Raw genomic sequence first — 23,774 nt, 5'->3', positions numbered from 1 at the left:
CTGCCATATATACCTTGAAATTGTTTTTTGCCATTCCTTAAATATCATTGCCCCTTTGACTACCGGAATTGTCTGAAATAAAAATAACATTTTCGGCAAAACACTCATTTTTATCATCGAAATTCTTCCCCCAAAAGATAATTTCATCCTTCCCCACACCTCTAGATCTCTTTTTATTCCATTCCACATTGGTATATAATTATTTTGAAATAAATCAATATTTTGGGGGGTCACCCAAATTCCCAAGTATTTAACTCTTCTCACCACCTCTATCTCTGTCTGTTGTTGCATTCCATTTATCATACCTTGGTCCATATTTTTAGCAACCATTTTAGTTTTCTTCCTATTCAAAATAAATCCTGCCATTTGTCCAAATTGTTCTATTTCCTCTAGTACCTCCTTGACACTTTTTACCGGTTCTTCTACTGTTAATACCAGATCATCGGCAAAGGCTTTAACCTTATATTCATTTCGACCAACTGTTACCCCCTTAATTAACTCATTTTTCCTTACTGAACTCAGGAGTATTTCCAGTACCATGATGAAAAGTAAAGGTGAAAGTGGACATCCATGTCTTGTGCCTTTAGCTATTTTAATATTTTATTTTAACACATTATTTACTATCAATTTTGCTGTTTGTTCTGTATAAATTGCTTTAATTCCATTAAAAAACCCTTGACCCACCTCCATCATTTCTAAATTTTTTAACATAAATTCCCAAGATATATTATCAAAGGCCTTTTCTGCGTCTACAAATATTAGCATAGCTTGTTTATCATTCCTGGCATTCAGATATTTTCAGTTTAGATCTTTCTTAGTTTTGCTTCTTTTCAGCCCTCGGTTCCTCTGGGAGGATGAGTGGAATATAAATGTAATAATAAATACAGTCAAACATCAGATCTCGAATGCCTCCATTTTGGAATGTTTTGGCTCCCAAATGCTAAAAAACCCAGAAGTAAATTCTCTGGGGTTTTTTATGTTTTCTGGAAGCAAACGTCCAATGCAGCCTCCAATTTAGTGCAGGAAGCGCCTGCAACCAATTGGAAGCCGTGCCTCAGTTGAATAGATTATGTTCGACAACCAAGATTTGAAATAATAATAATAATAATAATAATACCATCCCCCTTCATGGATCACAGCCTTGCCGTGGGGAAGGGGTTTGAAGTGGAGAGTCATAGTGGAGAGTTTTGACCAAACGTGATCCACCTGGAGCAGGAATCAGCAAGCCACTCCAGTACACCGCCAAGAAAACTCCATGGACAAAGACAACAGGCACATAAAAGTTATGATGCTGGGAGATGAGCCCCTCAGGTCAGAAGGCGCACAACATGCTACTGAAGAAGAGCGGAGGACAAGTACAAACCAAAAGGTCGCTCAGTTGCGGATATGCCTGGAAGCAAAAGGAAAGTCCAATGCTGTAAAGAAAAATATTGCATAGGAACCTGGAATGTAAGAACCATGAACCTGGGTAAGTTGGATGTGGTCAAAAATGAGGTGGCAAGAATAAATATTGACACCATGAGCATCAGTGAACTAAAATGGATGGGAATCGGCAAATTCAGTTTGGATGACCATAATATCTACTATTGTGGGAAAGAATCCCGTAAAAAAATGGAGTGGCCCTCATAGTCAACAAAAGAGTGGCGAAAGCTGTATTGGGATGCAATCTCAAAAATGATAGAATGATCTCTATACGAATCCAAGGCAGACCTTTTAACATCACAGTGATCCAAGTTTATGCACCAACTACTGGTGCTGAAGAAACTAAAATTGACCAATTCTATGAAGACTTACAACACCTTCTAGAAATGACACAAAAGAAGGATGTTCTTCTCATTATAGGGGATTGGAATGCTAAAGTAGGGAATCAAGAGGAACAAGTGGCAAGTTTGGACTTGGAGATCAAAACGAAGCAGGGCAAAGGCTAATAGAATTCTGTTAAGAGAACAAGCTGGTCATCACAAACACACTTTTCCAACAACACAAAAGAAGAATCTACACATGGACATCACCAGATGGGCAGCATCGAAATCAGATTGATTATATTTTCAGCAGCCAAAGATGGGGAAGCTCTATACAGTCAGCAAAAACAAGACCCGGAGCTGACTGTGGCTCAGATCATCAGCTTCTTATAGCAAAATTCTAGCTTAAACTGAAGAAAGTAGGAAAAACCACTGGGCCGGTAAGATACAATCCAAATCAAATCCCTTAGGTATACACAGTGGAAGTGAGGAACAGGTTTAAGGACTTAGATTTGGTGGACAGAGTGCCTGAAGAACTATGGATGGAGGCTCGCAACATTATACAGGAGGCAGCAACGAAAACCATCCCAATGAAAAGGAAATGCAAGAAAGCAAAGTGGCTGTCCAACGAGGCCTTACAAATAGCGGGAGAGAGAAGGCAAGCAAAATGCAAGAGAGTTAGTGAAACATACAGAAATTGAATGCAGATTTCAAAAAAAACAGCAAGGAGAGACAAGAAGCACTTCTTAAATGAGCAATGCAAAGAAATAGAGGAAAACAACAGTAAGGGAAGAACCAGAGATCTGTTCAAGAAAATTGGAGATATGAAAGGAACATTTCATACAAAGATTACCATAATAAAAGACAAAAGTGGATAGGACCTAACAGAAGCAGAAGACATCAAGAAGAGGTGGCAAGAATACACAGAGAAATTATACCAGAAAGGTATGGATGGCTCGTAGTGTGGTTGCTGAGCTTGAGCCAGACATCCTGGAGAGTGAAGTCAAATGGGCCTTAGAAATCACTGCTAATAACAAGGCCAGTGGAAGTGATGGTATTCCAGCTGAACTATTCAAAATTTTAAAAGATGATGCTGTTAAGGTGCTATACTCAATACGCCAACAAGTTTGGAAAACTCAGCAGTGGCCAGAGTATTGGAGAAGATCAGTCTACATCCCAATCCCAAAGAAAGGCAGTGCCAAAGAATGCTCCAGCTACTGCACAATTGCACTCATTTCACATGATAGCAAGGTTATGCTTAAAATTCTACAAGGAAGGCTCAAGCAGTATGTGGACCGAGAACTCAATGAAGTGCAAGCTTGATTTCGAAGGGGCAGAGGAACCAGAGACCAAATTGCAAACATGCGCTGGATTATGGAGAAAGCTAGAGAGTTCCAGAAAGACATCTACTTCTGCTTCATTGACTATGCAAAAGCCTTTGACTGTGTCGACCACAGCAAACTATGGCAAGCTCTTAAAGAAATGGGAGTGCCTGATCACCTCATCTGTCTCCTGAGAAATCTCTATGTGGGACAAAAAGCTACAATTAGAACTGGATATGGAACAACTGATTGGTTCAAAATTGGGAAAGGAGTACAGCAAGGCTGTATATTGTCTCCCTGCATATTTAACTTATATGCAGAATTCATCATGCGAAAGGCTGGGCTGGATGAATCCGAAGTCGGAATTAAGATTGCCGGAAGGAATATCAACAACCTCAGATAGGCAGATGACACAATATTGATGGCAGAATGTGAGAAGGAATTAAATAACCTTTTAATGAGGGTGAAAGAGGAGAGCGCAAAATATGGTCTGAAGCTCAACATCAGAAAAATGAAGATCATGGCCACTGGTCCCATCACCTCCTGGCAAATAGAAGGGGAAGAAATTGAGGCAGTGAGAGATTTTACTTTCTTGGGCTTCATGATCACTTCAGATGGTGACAGCAGCCACGGAATTAAAAGACTCTTGCTTCTTGGGAGAAAAGCAATGACAAACCTAGACAGCATCTTAAAAAGCAGAGACATCACCTAGCCAACAAAGGTCTGTACAGTAAAAGCTATGGTTTTCCCAGTAGTGATGTACGGAAGTGAGAGCTGGACCATAAAGAAGGCTGATCGCTGAAGAATTGATGCTTTTGAATTCTGGTGCTGGAGGAAACTCTTGAGAGTCCCATGGACTGCAAGAAGATCAAGCGCATCCATTCTTACGGAAATTAGCCCTGAGTGCTCACTGGAAGGACAGATTGTGAAGCTGAGGCTCCAATACTTTGGCCACGTCAAGAGAAAAGAAGACTCCCTGGAAAGACCCTGATGTTGGGAAAGATGGAGGGCACAAGGAGAAGGGGACGACAGAGGACGAGATGGTTGGATAGTGTTCTTGAAGCTGCCAGCATGAGTTTGATCAAACTGTGGGAGGCAGTGGAAGACAGGAGTGCCTGGCGTGCTCCGGTCCATGGGGTGACGAAGAGTCTGACACGACTTAATGACTAAACAACAACAACAACAAAACTGTCAGAGACTGCTTCTTGTGTGGGAGAGCCTACCAACCTGACAGCTTGCCAAATCTCTCTTCTCTCACACACTGAGGGACGATAGAGAGCAGAATACAAGGGGAAGTACCTGAGGGTGTGGACACAATGGGGGCTGGAGCAGTGGGAGTGGGGGCAGGAGAGCCCAGGGATGCTATAAATGAACTGCAGCAGTACAGCTGACAGCTGAAATCACAGCTAACTTCCCTCACCGGGCCCTCGGCGAACAAAGACTGCATTTACAGGCAGAAAGGACTCTCAGAGCCTGTAAAATGCCTGTTTCCAACCCCTCTAAATACGCAGGTTACCTGGCGGACTATCTTGCCTTTATCACGAAGCTCTCTATTTTCTCGACGTGAGAGCAGTGGATTTTAAGTCTGATAAGGAGAGAGTGTTAGGATATTTCCGTTCCACCTTAAAAAGGGAGCAGGTTGTTGTGTCACAGCCTGCGTATTTCCTGTTCACAGTATGTTTTCTCTTTTGTTCTCTCTCTCTGTTCCTGAGACATTGAAGCAGGCAGTCATGTTTTTTCTTTCTTCTGACCAACGCTGAATAAAGTTGTAAATAATGCTCTCCTGAGTGCATCCTTCGTTGTGCGAACTCTGCTGAAAGAGCGTGCACCAGCCTTGGAATGTGGCATGTTATTTCTGAGGCTCGTGTCACTAATTGACTGATACTGTATCTACGGGAGATCGATGGATCATCTGGAGACGGTGTGGGGGCATGATGGCCTTTGTCTCCCTGGCAGTATCCCAACAGAGAGTGGCATATTTAATTGGCATGTTAGAAGGCAATGCTAAAGGATGGACAATTCCTCTAATGGCAGCCAAGCACAGCACCCTCTCAAACCTGGGGGAGTTTTTGGAAACTATGGATGGAATCTTTAATGATCCCCTGCAGAATGTTACCTCTGCACAACAACAGTTAAACCTCCACCAGGGGAGTGATTCTGTCTCCACATTATGGACTGCATTCAACTTGTTAGTTCAAAAGCTTGGGTGGCAAGCAAACAGTCAGCTTTGGGCAGCCATGTTCTGGGTGGGGTGGAACGAATTGATATCAGGTGAACTGGTGGGAATGCTGCCCACGGACTCTTTGGATGATCATAGAATCATAGAATCATAGAGTTGGAAGAGACCACAAGGGCCATCGAGTCCAACCCCCTGCCAAGCAGGAAACACCATTAGAGCACTCCTGACATATGGTTGTCAAGCCTCTGCTTAAAGACCTCCAAAGAAGGAGACTCCGAGCTTCACTGATGTGGTCTGAGCTTCACTGAAGCTTGGACTGAGGCAGCAGCAGTGGAAGTTGGAGAAGAGGCGGCAAGGATGGCCCATGGTTGTGAAAAGCCACATTCCTAACATGCCTGAGCAGAGAGTTGGCAGCATGCCCAGACAGAGAGACTTTCCAGAGCAGATGCAACTGGGCTCAGCAGGGAGGGGGAACCCTGGAACAGCTTGGATGGAGGGGGGCCAACGTCACAAACGTTGCTTTGCATGTGGGCAATCTGGACATTAGGCAAGACAGCATCCAAGCAAGAAGAATGGGGGTTTTCTGTCTGGGGCTTGTGTCGAGGGAGGTCCAAAATCTAAGGCGGGAAACGGGAAGCCCCAGTCCATGAAGGAGGCTGGCAGCTGGGAAGGAAGTCAGTAAAGAGCCCTCAGATTGAAACAACGGTTCCTGGGATTGTGGTGCTACGACACTACAACTCCCAGACAGCTGCAGGGTGCAGGTCCAGGGACTCATAGACTCAGGGGCTTCCCTGGACTTTTTAGACTCAGAGTTTGTGGAGCAACAGAAGCTGGGCACGCAGTGACAAGAAGCCCCATTGGAAGTGCAACCAATTGATGGCAGGCCGTTGGTGGGGAGGCAAGTTGCCTATGCCACATGGCCCATGCGGGTGGAGTCGTCAGGCCACAAGGAGACAATGATGTTTCACATCACCAAGTTAGCTCACAAAGCATAGAATCATAGAATCATAGAGTTGGAAGAGACCACAAGGGCCATCGAGTCCAACCCCCTGCCAAGCAGGAAACACCATCAGAGCACTCCTGACATATGGTTGTCAAGCCTCTGCTTAAAGACCTCCAAAGAAGGAGACTCCACCACACTCCTTGGCAGCAAATTCCACTGTCAAACAGCTCTTACTGTCAGGAAGTTCTTCCTAATGTTTAGGTGGAATCTTCTTTCTTGTAGTTTGGATCCATTGCTCCGTGTCCACTTCTCTGGAGCAGCAGAAAACAACCTTTCTCCCTCCTCTATGTGACATCCTTTTATATATTTGAACATGGCTATCATATCACCCCTTAACCTCCTCTTCTCCAGGCTGAACATGCCCAGCTCCCTTAGCCGTTCCTCATAAGGCATCGTTTCCAGGCCTTTGACCATTTTGGTTGCCCTCCTCTGGACACGTTATGATCCAGTAATAGCATGGGGGCAGCGTTATTTAACGTTTGATTCAGCTTACTGCCAAGCACACTGCCTAGGGTTCGAAGCGCCAATAGATGTAGGAGCCAAGGGGGCATAGGTACGGGGGGGGGGGGAATCATGGGGGAGGAGAGCTCCATACCCCCACAGTATAAGGCCTATAGGGATGTGTTCTGTGAAAAAGGAGGCAGATAAATTACCCAACCCACAGACCTCATGACTGCAAAATAGACTTGGTGCCTGGTGCCAACCAGTCATCTATATTCCATGTCAGAAGCAGAATTATCCAACTTGCGGGAGTTTCTGAAGAAGAACTTGGAACGTGAATTTAATGGTTCTAGGGGTTGCTTGTGCGTAAGTTGTCGCCACTCCTGGCTAGGTTACCTGGGTGAACCCTTTCTGTCTGGACAGCCTCTCACCCGTGGCTGTCTCAATCGCTGGCAGAATCCGTCAGTGGGCATTTCTTGAAGTTCTTCCAGCAAAGAAGTTCTTTGATGCCTAGTCTCCTCCTACTCTCCCTGCGCGGAAGTCCTCTGCGCAGGGAGGGTGTGGGCAGCAGAGGACCCGTGCTCTCCCCACTGGTCTCTGGCGAGGAGTCCTGGAGCCCCCTCACTGATTCCCCCTTCTGCCCCCCTTCTCCACTGGTGCTACGCTGATTTCCTTCCCCAGCAGATGGGCTGCCTCTCTCTCTACTGGGACCCTCTCCGGCATCCATCTGGAGCCTTCCCTCCGCCTCTGGCTCCGATGGCAGATCCCTGACAGTGAGTTTATTAGGCTGTCATGAGCACCTGGTGGGTCACCAGTGTTCTTTGTGAACAAGAAAGACACCCCAGAAAGATGTCTCATGGTGATCTACAGAAAAACCAACAGCCTCATGATTCCTAGTCAATACCCTTTGCCACATATTGGTGACCTGCTGGAGAAGTTAAGGTCGGTGAATTTTTTTCCAAGCTGGACCTGAGGGGGGCATACAATTTGATACATGTGAGACAAGGGGACAAGTGGAAAATGGCTTATAATACCAGATTTGGAAGCTTTGAATACTTAGTTATGCCTTTTGGGCTACAATCGGGCACGGCCACATTCCAGGTGTTCATCAATCATGTACTGGCAGATTGATTGGACAATACAGTTTTGTGTTACCTAGATGACGTGCTGATCTACTCTGAGAACCCAGAAGAGCACGTGTGACACGTGACGGAGGTGCTGCATAGACTAAGGACACACCGCCTCTAGGCGAAATTGGGAAAGTGCCTGTTTCATGTCAAGGGGGTGGAATTTGGGGTTATCACATCTCTCCTGAAGGGGTGTACATGGACATAGCCAAGGTGCAGGCGGTGTTAGATTGGTAGAAGCCAAAGACTAAGAAAGACTCACAGAGATTCTTAGGCTTTGCTAATTATTACCACAAGTTCGTGCCCAATTATTCTTGGCTCATGGCTTTCCTTACAGACTGCTTGAGGAGCAAGAAGCCGTTGTTCTGGACAGAGGAGGCACGAGATGTGTTTGAGAAGCAGCGGACGAGTACCTGCACCACGCAGATCCACATCGGCCGATGGTGGTGGAGAGGGGTGCGTCAGAAAGTGCCATAGGAGCTGTGTTGCTACAAGAAGACCGTAATGGAGATTTGAGGCTGTTTGCCTTCTACTCCCAAAAGTTGGACGCTTCAGAACGGAATTACACCATTTGGGAGAGAGAATTGCTCACCATAAAAGAAGCGCTGGGGGTGTGGAGACATTTCCTCAAAGGAGCACAACACCAAGTGGTGGTACATGGACCACAAGAACTTAGAACACTGGCTAATGGTGAGGCATCTGAACCAGAGGCAAATTAGATTGGCACAGTTTTTTTGCTCTTTTCGACTTCCGAATCTGATACCTGCTGGGGCACCAGAACCAGAGGGCGGACGTCCTGTCCCGGAAGCTGGAGTATCTGGAGGGGGAGTCAGCCACCGGGCTGAGGCATATTCTGATACCGGAACAGTTACAGCTGGTGGCAGCTCCCATAGTTGAAACCGCAGACTTCAAGAGACAGATGTAAGTGGATCGAATAGTACTCTTCCAATCCTGTATGATGACCTTATCTCTCCCCCCCAAAAAAATTCCAACCATTCTTCCATGTTTAAAAACAATAAATCCTTCATTTTTATTTTAACAGGAAACTCTCCTCTGTAGTCTTTTATTTTAAAATAATCCATAGTTATTTACTTGTATATTCATTATTTTACACCCACTTGTATATCTTGCGATCACATTTACTGTAGGGAAATTTAGCAAGAGAAAAAGAAAAGAACTTCCATTTCAACCACTTCCATTCTTTGCCCAATAGCATTACCAGAAGCTTGATAGATTTTCCCTGTAAATTCCCTCCAATTTGTACCCAGAATCCTTTCTGCATCATCTTGTAATTCTTTGCTTTAGAGAGACTAAGCGGCTCTTACATGCAAGGATATGAACTTCAGTAAACATTGTTCTGAGATGGTAACTTTTTACATTGATTTCTGCAAGTAATAATTTCTCATTGATTTTCCATAGGTATTGTATTATCAAATGGTCACACCTGGAGGCAACAAAGACAGTTTGGTGTAGTTACTATGCGGAAGTTGGGGTTGGGGAAGAAAGGCATGGAGCACCAAATAGCAGAGGAGGCTCATCAGCTCGTGGAGGTTTTTGCACGTTCAAAGGGTATGTGATGAGGGGTGATGGTGCTGAGCTGGCGTATGAAGATTTATTTGTGTACTACATCTGTCCATTTTAGAAAGGAATGTGATTTGTTTTTCTTGGTTCCTAAAGGAGATCCCAGCAGCTTCTCTTGACCACCATAAAATCCCACTCTCAGTATGAACAGGAGCAGCTGAACTAACATTATTTTAATTTTATTTTGCAGGACAGCCACTTGACCCCTCCATGCCCATCTCTAATTCAGTCTCCAACGTGATATGTGCTGTGGCTTTTGGGCACCGGTTTGCTCTTGAAGATGAACAGTTCCAGAAGCTGATGGAAGCAATGGATTTTGTCCTAACATTTGTATGTAGCTTTGTTCATGGTGTGAGTAGTCATTTTCATTTCTACTATGCCAAAGAGGTCTCCCTAAATACCACAAATCAGTATTTTGAAATTGATCTGAGATAAGGGCCACTTATTATCTCACAGCCTGATCAATTTCTCATGATTACCATTGAGATTTTTTAAAAAAGGAGTAGGAAGAATTTGTCCACTACAGAAGACTCTTTGGAGGAAAGATGGGATAAAAATGGAACAATGACCTTCAGAACAGGTCATCAAGGGCCCACCAAAGGGGACAGAGGTGAACAAAATAATCTTCTCAAGAAGGGAATTTCATAGTTTTGTTGCCATCATTGAAAACTAAATGTATCTACTCTCTAGCCACTTAGCAATGACAATGATGATGGCGTCCATGGTGAGGCCCCTGCAGCCAGCCTTGGCTGGAATTTTTTAAACGTAAGAGAGACCTGCAACTCAAGCACTGTCCCTACTGCTAAGGAAAGCAGCTCCCTTCTGTATGACCCAACTAAACCCTTTTTCCAAACTTAAGCTCGGTTCTCCACATTTCTACATACATTCCTGATCTTTTTTTAAAAAAAGGACTCATGAAACTTCATCAGCATTTTTCTGCTAATTTATCCTAATGCACACATTTGTTTGCAATTTTGCCCGATATACACATTTCTGCAAAGCAGTATATTGTAGGATTGTATGTTATTTTCACTATTATATGTATTTTAAGGCACACAAAACCATATCATTGCATTTCCATTTTTGTAAGCATCACTTGACTGGGAAACTGCAGGCAAATTTATATCAGCATTCAAGGCGCATTTTGCAAAAAGGAATTTTATTACTATGAGCAGTTTCTGAGCTCTGGGCACAGTACTAAGCCTAAATTTTCAGATTAAAACTGCAGAATGGAAGGAAAGGAGGACCTTTTTCTGCCTCCTCACTTCCAGCTTTCATATCTCAGTTTTTAACATTGCTTTATATTAGTCCAACTTTAATTTTCTACCTCCTTATGTATTCAGAAAATGTAAGTAATTGATCTTTAATGAGAAAACAAAGAACGAGAAAAAACATCCTTCTTCAAGGTTTAGTTTTTTGTAATGAAAGATCAGAATTACTTGACTGGCAAACTGGAAGATTTAATAAATACAACTAAAAAATTAAAAAAATGGAAAAGTGTACATTTTGGGTTTTTTTTTCTTCCCCAAAATGACTTTTTATTGGTTTATCATTATATATACATATAAACAAATACAAAATATAATACATAAATTACATGTGTCATATCCAGTCCATGAATCATACATATATTACATAGTTGTTTTAAGCATTAGGTAAATTTGCTTTTAAATGTGAACTTACCTGAATTCTCCCCACACCCTGTTCTCCACCCACCCCCACCTACCATAAAAGGCCACTAACTTGTTCCAGGAGGGGTCCCCTGATTGTGCCCAGTTTTGGAATGATGCCTGGAAAATATTTTGAGCCATAGTTTTCTTTCAGATTTTCAGCTAGAGATAATTCACAGAATCCAATCATTGTGGGGTTTGGGAGAAGCTATAGACACCTTCCTTCTTCTTAGTGAGAAACTAATATGCTAGCCCTGAAGAATAATGCAGATCATGTTTTTTAAAGTGCTAATCCAAAGCACAAACGGTGTGACCAAGCTTCCTCATGGTAATGGCAGCATTTCTGCTATCTTTCCTTTAGCTTTATGAGATGCTCCCATGGCTCATGAAACATCTCCCAGGGCCCCACAAGAAGGCCTTGTCCTGCATGGAGATGGTGCTTTCATTTGCAAAGGAGGAGATAGAGAAGCATAAGGAGAATCAGTCTCTGCATGATCCACAAGATCTCATTGATTTCTATCTGCTTCAGATGGAGAAAGTAAGTATCTGCTTTGAAGCTGAATACTGCTCATCCAAGGAATCATTACATTCCCTGTTATAAGTGAATACTAATCTCTTGCCTGGAAACCAGCATCTTTTTTCCTGAATCTCAGTTGAAAATGGCATTGAGTTCCCCCCAAATATTTCTCATAGTCAATTTAGTTGCTAAAGTGGGTTGACATCTGTCAGGGAACTGCCATCAGAACGAGAGACGGAGGCAGGGCCACCCAGCGATGCCGGAGAGGGGACGAGCAGGGGGGAAGGATTTCAACGTAACACCCATAGAGAAGAGAGGGAGATGGAGGAATTGGTGACAGGGCTCCAAGACCCTTCCCCCGACGATAGTGGAGATAGCGCTGGGACGCCCCTGCCTTCCCCTTACTTGCACAGACGCGTTCCGCGCAGAGAACATAGGAGGAGACTCGGGGTCAAACAGCTTTTATGCTGGAAGAGGTTCAAGAGACGCCCACTCTCGGATCCTGCAAGTGACTAACAGGTCACGGAGGGCGAGCTCCGACCCTGGGCATGGTTGGGGCAAGCAAGCTAACTGAACTGAAGTAAGGTTACGCACAAGTAACCCCTAACAACCATTACAGCAATCCGAGAGTCTCTGCTGTTACTTGTGCGCAAGCAGTGGAAACATGAGCCAGACTGGAGGCGCCGGGGCAGCGGAGCCAGCTGCGGGGGCGCAGGACCTACTAAAGAGGAACCAGGAGCTGGAACGGCATGTGGCACTGCTGATGGCGTGGCTGGACGAGAGGCGCACCCAGGACGCGCAGGTTAGACCTACCCCAGTGGCAAAGAAGGTGCCACAAATTTGGGGGGGAGCCCGAGAGATATAATGGATTCCGAACAGAAATAGAGTACGCCTTGCAACTGCAGCATGATGACTTTGCTGACGAGGCAGCGCAAGTGGCGTATATCGTGGGGCACCTTGAGGGCAGCGCGAGGGAATGGGTTAGACCCCTAATGGCCTCGCAGAACCCCGCCATGAAGGACGTTCGGAAGTTTCTTCAGGCAATGGACGCGATGTATTCTAGCCAATTGGGGGAGAGCGTTACCCAAAGGGAGCTGCTGAGATGCAAGCAGGGGGAACTTTCCGTGAGAGACTACTGGCCCCGCTTTGCGATGCTAATACACCGGCTCGAATGGGATCTAGATAGCCCTCCCATACGGATGCTGTTTGAGGAGGGGTTGTCCCCAACCGTTAAAGATGAGCTCTCCCGCGTGCCCTGCCCGGAGACTCTGGATCAGCTGACGAAGGCAGCGCTGGCGATAGGTGCTCGCCAAGAAGTGCGCGCTTTGGAAAGGCGGGAAGGGAGGGGAGAGCGCCACTCTGACTACCGCATTCCGGAGATGCCTAAGCTGCCCGCCGATGACGTAGTGCCCATGGAAATCGATGGAGCGTGGGCACGCGAGGTTTCTGGCGCCAACCAAGGAGGCAAAAGGGAGGGAAAGGCTGGGAAAAGCACCAAGAAGTGTTTCCTCTGCCAACGGCCAGGACACTTTGCCAGGGTCTGTCCTCAAAGAAAGGCTTGGCATGGGATGGTGGGAGCCGCTGGAAGCGAGGAGGAGGGGGCAGAGGAAAAGGTGCAGGGAAACGACAGCGCTTGACTGCCCACAGGGGGGCGCAGCAGCCAAGCGAACAGATAACAGAAGTGCCCCAACCGGACCCACCCAAGGTTTCTATAGTGATAGAGGTGGTGCTAGAACTCCCAAATGGACACCCAGTCAAGGTGAAAGCAATGCTGGACTCAGGCAGCTCCTGTAATTTTTTTAGTAAGGAGTTTGCATTGGAGCACCAGATCCACCTGCTGCCACTTGATTTCCCGCTCCAAGTGACCACGATAGATGGGAGGGAGCTGCTGGGAGGGGAAGTGACACATCAAACCCCACCTATGAGAATGAGTGCTTCCAGGCACACAGAGACCATTGCCTTTCACGTGGCCACACTGGCGGGACCTCCGATAATACTGGGCATGAGCTGGCTAGTGCTACATGATCCAGTGGTAGCCTGGCACCAACGGACAGTCACCTTCGGGTCGGCACACTGTTTGGAACACTGTCTAGGAGGGGTGAAACCCTGGGTGAGGTTGGCCAGAGTGGCAGCAACTACACTGAAGCAGAGAGCGGACGTGCCGCCACAGTACGCGGATTTACAGGAAGTCTTCAGTGAGAGGGAAGCGGACAAGCTGCCGCCACATAGGCCCTTCGACTGCCAGATCAACCTGCTCCCTGGGGCGCAGCTAATGGTGGGTAAGCTGTATGCCATGTCGGACAGAGAGATGCAGGAGTTGCGAGACTTTATTGACAAAAACCTTAAGAGGGGGTTCATAAGGGAATCTGTCCCATTAAACTTTAATTAGTTTAATGTAAATGCCCAGTGCGCTTCCATCGTCACAAGTCCCACTACAGCAGAGTATTTCGCACAGCAGTTGAAGAAGGGCAGGAGAGGCAGTATCTTTTCAAAGAGGAGTCTTGGAGCATGCGGTTTGTAACTCAAAGATAAGGTTTATTTACAAAAACAAAAACAACCCTGGCGAAGAACCACACATCTCAGCAAACACGCCCAAAAAGGAGGAGAAAAGGGAGAACAAACACACAGGAGACTATTTATACAAACTCATGTTCCTGGAAGCCTAATGACCTCCAGCTGCTCAGTGATTAGAGCGTTTCTGCTACCCTTTAACCCTTTGATAGCAACAGAATCTAAGGCAGTGGGGGGCAGCCCTGTGTTTTTTGTGGACAAGAAAAACACGGATCAGCTGAGGCTTGTAGTTGACTTTCGAAGCCTGAACCTTGTATCGGAACCCGTGACCTTCCCAATGCCCAGAATTGATGATATTCTGACTAGGGTGAGGAAGGGCAAGATCTTCACCAAGCTGGACCTCCGGGGAGCATACAATCTGATTAGAATAAGGAAGGGGGACGAATGGAAAACTGCCATGTTCACCCCCCTAGGGGCCTTTGAGTACCTAGTCATGCCATTTGGACTACAATCGGGCTCAGCCTGTTTTCAAAGCTTCATGCACCATTTGCTGGGACCCCTGCTGTACAAAAACTGTGTAGCATTTCTGGACGACGTACTGATCTATTCGGACAATGAAAAGCAGCATATCCAGGACGTCAGGGAAGTGCTGAAGAGGCTACTAGAGCACCAATTGTGGGTCAAGCTGGAAAAGTGCCAATTTCACGCCCGTGAGGTGGAATTCCTGGGATACAAGTTGTTGGACAAAGGACTTGCCATGGAACCTGGCAAGGTGCAGGCAGTGCTGGAATGGAAGGCCCCTAAGACCCAGAAGGATGTGCAGAGGTTCCTCGGGTTCAGCAACTTCTACCGGAAGTTCATCAAGAACTTCGCCCACTTGACCGCACCCATCACGGATTGTCTCAGTAGCAAGAAGAAGTTCGTCTGGACGGAAAGTGCCCAAAGGTCCTTTGAAAAACTAAAGAAGGCGTTCGCCTCAGAGGAACAGCTCCTGCACTTGGATCTGCAGAAGCCGATGAGGCTGGAGACCGACGCATCAGACAGAGCTATTGGAGCAGTGTTGCTACAGCCGGGACGGAGCCAACACACCTGGAGGCCGTGCGCCTTCTTCTCACGGAAACTGAACAAATCGGAGCATAACTACACGGTGTATGATCGCGAACTGTTAGCAATTTATGCAGCGTTTCGGCAGTGGAGACATCTCCTAATAGGGGCACAGCACAAGATTCAGGTTTGCACGGATCATAAGAACCTGGAATATTGGAGAACAGCTCGAGTGCTCAACCAGAGACAGATTCGATGGGCACAGGAGTTCTCCAAGTTCAACTTTGAGATCAAGTACGTGCTGGGGGAAGAGAACGTGAGGACAGACGCGCTTTCATGGAAGCCCGAGTATACGGAAGGAGAAGGACCGCCGGAAGCTCGACACGTGTTTCCTGAGGAACGATGGGTTTGCGGGGGAGCGTTGGTTGGGAAACGAGAACTAACCAAGCTGATTCGCCAGGACGAATTCGCCCAAACCAGAATCAGGGAATTCAGGGGAACGGGGGGAGATCAGGGAGGCTTTGAGGAGAGGGAAGGACTGCTGTATTACAGGGGAGCAATGTATGTGCCCGGGGAAACCCTGCGAGAAAGGGTTCTCAGACAGCTTCATGACAACCCAACAGCGGGGCACTTTGGGCAACACAAATCCATGTTACTGGTTACAAGGCAATTCTGGTGGCCAAGGGTGAGGGAAGATGTACGAGAGTATGTACGGGGGTGTGACCACTGCCAACGGGCCAAGGGAGAGAAGGCGGCCCCGGCGGGGTTACTGGAGCCCTTACCCACACCGGGGAGACCATGGGGGGAGGTGTCGATCAATTTCATGACCAATTTACACAAATCTAGAGGGAAGACAGCAGTCATGGTAGTAGTAGATCTGCTAACCAAAATGTGCCATTTTATAGCGTGCTCACATGCAGTAACGGCAGAGGAAACTGCCCGGTTGTTTGTGGATCACATTTTCAGGTTGCATGGGACTCCGACGAGGGTTATCTCCGACCGGAGGAAACAATTTACCTTGAGGTTCTGGAGGAAACTCATGAGCTTATTGCAGGTGGAAGTGGGATTCTCGACGGTGAGACACCCGGAGACCAACGGGCAAGCAGAGAGGGCGAATAGCATTTTACAGCAATATCTACGCTGCTACGTCAACGAGAGACAAAACGATTGGGTAGAGAAGCTAGCACTAGCGGAGTTTGTGTATAACAACGTTGAGCATGTGTCCACGGGGATGAGCCCGTTCACGGCTAATTATGGGTTGCACCCCAGGGATTTTCCTGGGAGAGGGGAGGAAGGGTGGAGCGTGCCCACCGCAGAGCAGTTTGTGGAAGAAATGGAAGCTCTGCACCAGCAGCTCAAGATGAACCTGGATAGGGCCAAGGAAGTGTACAAAAGACAAGCAGACAAACGCCGCCGGGAAGGGGAGACCATTAGGGTGGGGGACCGGGTGTGGTTATCCACACAAGGCTTACTTTTCAAGGGCGGGTGTAAGAAACTGAGGCCAAGATGGCTGGGACCATTTGAGGTGACCCACCAAGTTAACCCGGTGGCGTTCCGGCTCAAGTTGCCAGACAGCATGAAGATCCACCCGGTATTTCATAGGTCACTGCTCTCACCGTACAGAGGGGAGCGGAGGGTCCGGGAGGCAGGAGGGGAAGGGCTCACCCACCCACTAATGGAAGAGAGGGAACGCCACCACGAGGTAATGGAGATCCTGGAATCGCGCTGGCGAGGGCGGCAGGTGGAGTACCTAGTGGTTTGGGAGGGGGAACCCGAGTCAGAAAACACGTGGGTGCCTGCAGGGGAAATAGATGATGGATATCTGGTGGAAGAGTTCCACAACAGGTATCCGAGGAAGCCCAAACCCCTCAGGAGATTCTGGGAGGAGCAATTTGCCACCACTGACGAGGAGGAGGAGGATTTCGTGGGTTTTCCGGCTTCCCAGGAGGAAGGAGGAGAATCGTCAGGAGAGGAGGAGTCAGATGGGGAAGTCCCGACAGTGAGAAATTGGAGCAGGTGGGAAGAGGTGTTTGAGTCCACGGACGACTACACCAGCTCCTTTCGGGGGTTCCCGGCATCGTCGGCTGAAGAAGGGGACAAGGTCCCGTCACAGGGTCAGGCCGGGGGTGAAGGGGGTCCTGGGGAGGAGGTGGATGTCAGGGAACTGCCATCAGAATGAGAGACGGAGGCAGGGCCACCCAGCGATGCCGGAGAGGGGACGAGCAGGGGGGAAGGATTTCAACGTAACACCCATAGAGAAGAGAGGGAGATGGAGGAATTGGTGACAGGGCTCCAAGACCCTTCCCCCGACGATAGTGGAGAGAGCGCTGGGACGCCCCTGCCTTCCCCTTACTTGCGCAGACGCGTTCCGCACAGAGAACATAGGAGGAGACTCGGGGTCAAACAGCTTTTATGCTGGAAGAGGTTCAAGAGACGCCCACTCTCGGATCCTGCAAGTGACTAACAGGAAACGGAGGGCGAGCTCCGACCCTGGGCATGGTTGGGGCAAGCAAGCTAACTGAACTGAAGTAAGGTTACGCACAAGTAACCCCTAACAACCATTACAACATCCATCCATAAGCATTGTTAAAAATGTGAGGTGGAAACCTAAGTGTGTTAAGGGGTCTTGCCTATGGAGCATTCCCTCGGTACATAAATTTATTTGGATTGATGTTCATCTGACATTCAGATATGAACTGAGAAAACAGAAAATCCTAAACAAAATGCTCTTAAACTAGAGTATGACTTCAAATCCCTGTCTCATCCGTCTTCACATACTAGAAAGGACAAATGTAAATTCATCTTTCACTCTCTGAACAATGCTTATCATGATGACAAATGAATGGTGAAATATGTTGAGTGTTAAATACCACATTTCACCATAATTGTCACATTTTTATGCCAATTATTCCTTTCAAAAAAAGGGGGGGTGCGACGATTATTTGGTGAAAAACCAAGGCACGACCCTTATGTGAGGAAACTGTTTTTATTAACAAACATAATTATGTTTATATTGCTTATTACTTGTTACTAACTCTTTTTGGTGTGATTAGGATTCATGGAATACGCATGAACAGGTAAAGGTAAAAGGTAATTCAAATTGGGGCAAGGAAAATTCATGCACGCTTCGAATGCCCGTGAATATTATGTGGTGAATTCTTTGGAACTGATTTTAGGGCTTGAAAAAAAGGAGCTTGACTATTATGTGGTGGTGACCATTAGGCAGTGAAATATGTAGCACACATTTTGAATATCTGCTGCCAGAGTTTCCATTTGATCCCTCTCTTCATGTCAGTATTGGATTACTATCCCACCCACAGATCCTGAAATCTAGCACCAGCAGCTACTGCTATATACAGAGGAGAGTGTGTGTGGGTATCTTATCATAACCAGCTATGAAGCAGAGGGCCGGCCCATCCATGAGGCAGGCTGTGAGAGCTGCCTTGGGCAGTGGAATGCCAACAGGAGGCATCTCTGGGAATGTGCTGCCTAGCCAGCTGCTAGTAGAGAAGCAAAGGGGGCAGCTTCTGGCAAGATTTCACCAATATCTTTCAAGATCTCACCTAGTCCCCAGTTGCTGTTACCACTTTGTGGGCACTGCTGTGCAACCCAGGTAAGCAGGCAGCAGCAACAGTACAGCGGTGGTGACAACATCTTCTCATTTCACCTCAGGCGGTGTAAGAGGACACCCCACCCCTCATGAAGCATGTGTGGGTGGTATGGTAATAAGTGTGTGTGTGTGGGGGGGGAATAAAGTAAGTGCTGAAGGACAAATTGTAACGCATGTAAATGACATGTCACGTTCCCCATTTTCAACACCAGAGCAAGAATGACCCAGAGTCCACCTATGATGAAGAAAACTTGGCTCAGTGCATTTTTGACCTCTTTGTAGCAGGGACAGAGACAACCACAGGTTCTCTGAAATGGGCACTTCTCCTCCTGGCAAGTCATCCAGATATCCAAGGTGAGAGAGGAGAGCCAGGACTTCTCTTGATCACTAGAGCGGAGCATAGTTCTTTAAAGGTTTCATATTGGAAAGAGTTAAAAGTGAGTTTATGATGTAAGTTTTGGAAGCCAAATGTTATTGAAATAAGCTAAAAGTTTTTGACTTACATGTCTGGAAATATCATTCCCCCCCCCCTTTTATGGAACCTATAATTGTAGGGTTGGAAAGGACCCCAAGGGTCTCCTGCCTCTCCATGCTCCACTACATGAGGGACACGGGTGGCGCTGTGGTCTAAAGCAGTGAGCCCCTTGTGCTTGCTGATTACAAGGTTGGCAGTTCAAATCCGTGTGACAGGATGGGCTCCCGTTGCTCTGTCCCAGCTTCTGCCAACCTAGCAGTTTGAAAGCATGCCAGTGCAATTAGATAAATAGGTACTGCTGCTGCGGGAAGGTAAACACCGTTTCCATGCACTCTGGCACTCATAATGGTGTCCAGTTGCACCAGATATATTACATCTGGTGCAACTGGACACCATGATGATATACACACAACATGCTACTGGGGAAGAGCGGAGGACAAGTACAAGTAGATCCAGAGCTGATGAAGCAGCTGGGCTAAAGCCGAAAGGACGTTCAGTTGCGGATATGCCAGGAAGCGAAAGGAAAGTCCAATGCTGTAAAGAAAAATATTGCATAGGAACCTGGAATGTAAGAACCATGAACCTGGGTAAGTTGGATGTGGTCAAAAATGAGATGGCAAGAATAAATATTGACATCCTGGGCATCAGTGAGCTAAAATGGGCGGGAATGGGCGAATTCAGTTCGGATGACCATCATATCTACTACTGTGGGCAAGAAACCCGCAAAAGAAATGGAGTGGCCCTCATAGTCAACAAAAGAGTTGCGAAAGCAGTACTGGGATGCAATCTCAAAAATGATAGAATGATCTCGATACGAATCCAAGGCAGACCTTTTAACATCACAGTAATCCAAGTTTATGCACCAACTACTGGTGCAGAAGAAACTGAAATTGACCAATTCTATGAAGACTTACAACACCTTATAGAAGTGACACCAAAGAAGGATGTTCTTCTCATTATAGGAGATTGGAATGCTAAAGTAGGGAACCAAGAGATAAAAGGAACAACTGGCAAGTTTGGCCTTGGAGAGCAAAATGAAGCAGGGCAAAGGCTAATAGAGTTCTGTCAAGAGAACAAGCTGGTCATCACAAACACACTTTTCCAACAACACAAGAGACGACTCTACACGTGGACATCACCAGATGGGCAGCATCGAAATCAGATTGATTATATTCTCTGCAGCCAAAGATGGAGAAGCTCGATACAGTCAGCAAAAACAAGACCTGGAGCTGACTGGCTCAGATCATCAGCTTCTTATAGCAAAATTCAAGCTTAAACTGAAGAAAGTAGGAAAAACCACTGGGCCGGTAAGATACAATCTGAATCAAATCCCTTATGAATACACAGTGGAAGTGAGGAACAGGTTTAAGGATTTAGATTTGCTGGACAGAGTGCCTGAAGAACTATGGATGGAGGCTCGCAACATTATACAGGAGGCAGACATCCTGGAGAGTGAAGTCAAATGGGCCTTAGAAAGCACTGCAAATAACAAGGCCAGTGGAAGTGATGGTATTCCAGTTGAACTATTTAAAATTTTAAAAGATGATGCTGTTAAGGTGCTACACTCAATATGCCAGCAAGTTTGGAAAACTCAGCAGTGGCCAGAGGATTGGAGAAGATCAGTCTACATCCCAATCCCAAAGAAGGGCAGTGCCAAAGAATGCTCCAACTACCGCACAATTGCACTCATTTCACACGCTAGCAAGGTTATGCTTAAAATTCTACAAGGAAGGCTCAAGCAGTATGTGGACCGAGAACTCCCAGAAGTGCAAGCTGGATTTAGAAGAGGCAGAGGAACTAGAGACCAAATTGCAAACATGCGCTGGATTATGGAGAAAGCTAGAGAGTTCCAGAAAGACATCTACTTCTGCTTCATTGACTATGCAAAAGCCTTTGACTGTGTCGACCACAGGAAACTATGGCAAGCTCTTAAAGAAATGGGAGTGCCTGATCACCTCATCTGTCTCCTGAGAAATCTCTATGTGGGACAAGAAGCTACAGTTAGAACTGGATATGGAACAACTGATTGGTTCAAAATTGGGAAAGGAGTACGACAAGGCTGTATATTGTCTCCCTGCATATTTAACTTATTCATCATGCGAAAGGCTGGGCTGGATGAATCCGAAGTCGGAATTAAGATTGCCGGAAGAAATATCAACAACCTCAGATATGCAGATGACACAACCTTGATGGCAGAAAGTGAGGAGGAATTAAAGAAACTTTTATTGAGGGTGAAAGAGGAAAGCGCAAAATATGGTCTGAAGCTCAACATCAAAAAAACGAAGATCATGGCCACTGGTCCCATCACCTCCTGGCAAATAGAAGGAGAAGAAATGGAGGCTGTGAGAGATTTTACTTTCTTGGGCTCCATGATTACTGCAGATGGTGACAGCAGCCACGAAATTAAGAGACGCCTGCTTCTTGGGAGGAAAGCAATGACAAACCTAGACAGCATCTTAAAAAGTAGAGACATCACCTTGCCAACAAAGGTCCGTATAGTAAAAGCTATGGTTTTCCCAGTAGTGATGTATGGAAGTGAGAGCTGGACCATAAAGAAGGCTGATCGCCGAAGAATTGATGCTTTTGAATTATGGTGCTGGAGGAGACTCTTGAGAGTCCCATGTACTGCAAGAAGAACAAACCGATCCATTCTTAAGGAAATCAGCCCTGAGTGCTCACTGGAAGGACAGATCGTGAAGCTGAGGCTCCAATACTTTGGCCACCTCATGAGAAGAGAAGACTCCCTGGAAAAGACCCTGATGTTGGGAAAGATGGAGGGCACAAGGAGAAGGGGGCGACAGAGGATGAGATGGTTGGATAGTGTCTTCAAAGCTACAAACATGAGTCTGACCAAACTGCGGGAGGCAGTGGAAGACAGAAGTGCCTGGCGTGCTCTGGTCCATGGGGTCACGAAGAGTCGGACACGACTAAACGACTAAACAACAAATATACACACACCCCGCCCTCTCCAGCCAAGACCAGGCTCAGGGCGGCTAACAACCAATAATAAAAACAAGTTGATTAAAATACAATTTGAAAGATTAAGATACAACATTAAAAAAATTAGGGCGCAAAATCCTCCTTCATAGGAGTTGAAAGGAAAAAGAAAGAGGGGGAGGGAATCAAACTGATTCTGAGCCAAAGGCCAGGTGGAACAACTCTGTCTTACAGGCCCTGCAGAAAGAAATCAGATCCTGCAGGGCCCTGGTCTCATGAGACAGAGCGTTCCACCAGGCCGGAGCCAGTGTTGAGAAGTGTTGAGAAGCCCCTGGCTCTGGGTGAGGCTCATCTAACTTCCTTAGGGCCCGGGACCTCCAGGGTGTTGCTATATATGCACCCATGGGGCATACCTGGAGAGGCGGTCCCGTAGGTTCAAGAACTGTAGGCAGTGAAGGGCTTTAAAAGTCAAAACCAGCACCTTAAATCTGACCCTGTACTCCACTGGGAGCCAATGCAGGTGGAAAAGTATATATATAATGCAGCTGGAAAAGCATATATAACTCCCGCCAGGCTCCGAAGGCTTGCGGATAGCTTCCTGAAACCTGCATTCGCCCCATAGGACGCAAACGCATTTCCCCTTCATTTTTGGAGCGGGGAAAGTGCGTCCTATAGAGCGAAAAATATGGTAAGTAGGAAATATTGAGAGCCAGGGATGGAGAATACACACACACACAAACAAACTACAGACAGCCTTTGATCCCAGCCCTTCAGCAAATCCAGCCAAAAGAAACATCTGAGATAAGCTTCACTTTCAAAAATTTCACACCTGGGAACTAGAGTGGGGAAGGACCATCGACACAGACTTGAGCTCTTTGGAGGACCAGGTGAGCTAAAAATGCAAGAAACTGGGACTCATTCACAGAGATTTATGGAATATGGTTAAGGGAATTAAATGTCCATGTGAAATAAAATGCAGTATTCACAATAAATATTCTGTTTCCATCATTCTCTTCAGATAAAATGCACAAGGAAATAGAAGATGTCATAGGTTCTGCTCACTCAATCTGCTATCAAGACAAGAAGAAACTGCCCTACACAAATGCTGTGATTCATGAAATGCAGCGCTTTAAATATGTCCTTTTTTTTGGGTTACCTAGGCAATGTACAAAGGATTTGAAGCTGCGTGGTTTTCTCATTCCCAAGGTATAACAGTGTGATACAACTGTACTTCTGTAGCCCAAGAGCAAAGAGCAGCAGAAGGTTGCATATTGAGAGATGCTGCCAGGCATACGGGAACTTCCTGTCTAGTCAAAAATTTGAAGGGCAAGAGCAGGAGCTCCATCTGCAGACATGTTTCACCATTGGCAAGTGCCATTCCATGGGGCAATTGTGGTGGGGGAGAAGCATGTAGTGGCCAGAGGTCTTAGCCTGGTTGTGAGCTTTCATTTTAAAAGAGGTGGGGGTAGTCCTCTTGTGTTCCTGCCTGTACAGAAAGTATTTTAAGGTGAAGAATACAACCCCCCCATATATATATATAAAATCACACATATCTCCGCAATGATTAGTCTTGGAATAGTGTGGGACAATCCAGAAATGTTTTGATCTGAATGCA

At 46.4% G+C, this 23,774-nt stretch overlaps 1 protein-coding gene across 3 annotated transcripts in view; it reads left to right on the top strand.

Moving 5' to 3' along the window:
- Nucleotides 1-23,774, top strand: part of LOC310844917 (cytochrome P450 2J2-like) — a 52,656-nt gene that overhangs the window by 27,238 nt on the left and 1,644 nt on the right. For 2 of the 3 annotated variants that reach the window (XM_083739667.1, XM_083739666.1), the window contains 5 exons: nt 9,234-9,383; nt 9,586-9,746; nt 11,427-11,603; nt 18,960-19,101; nt 23,178-23,365. In XM_083739667.1, the coding sequence (XP_083595793.1) occupies nt 9,234-9,383; nt 9,586-9,746; nt 11,427-11,603; nt 18,960-19,101; nt 23,178-23,365 (818 nt within the window). Of the gene's footprint in view, nt 1-8,340; nt 8,736-9,233; nt 9,384-9,585; nt 9,747-11,426; nt 11,604-18,959; nt 19,102-23,177; nt 23,366-23,774 lie in introns of those variants that run through there. The other variant, XM_083739668.1, reaches the window with a different exon arrangement.

Source organism: Podarcis gaigeae (genome assembly GCF_964106915.1).
Source record: "Podarcis gaigeae genome assembly, chromosome: 5".
Taxonomy (NCBI): Eukaryota; Metazoa; Chordata; class Lepidosauria; order Squamata; family Lacertidae; genus Podarcis; species Podarcis gaigeae.
The sequence above is the reverse complement of the archived record's forward strand: the minus strand, read 5'-3'. Positions and strand labels throughout refer to the sequence as shown.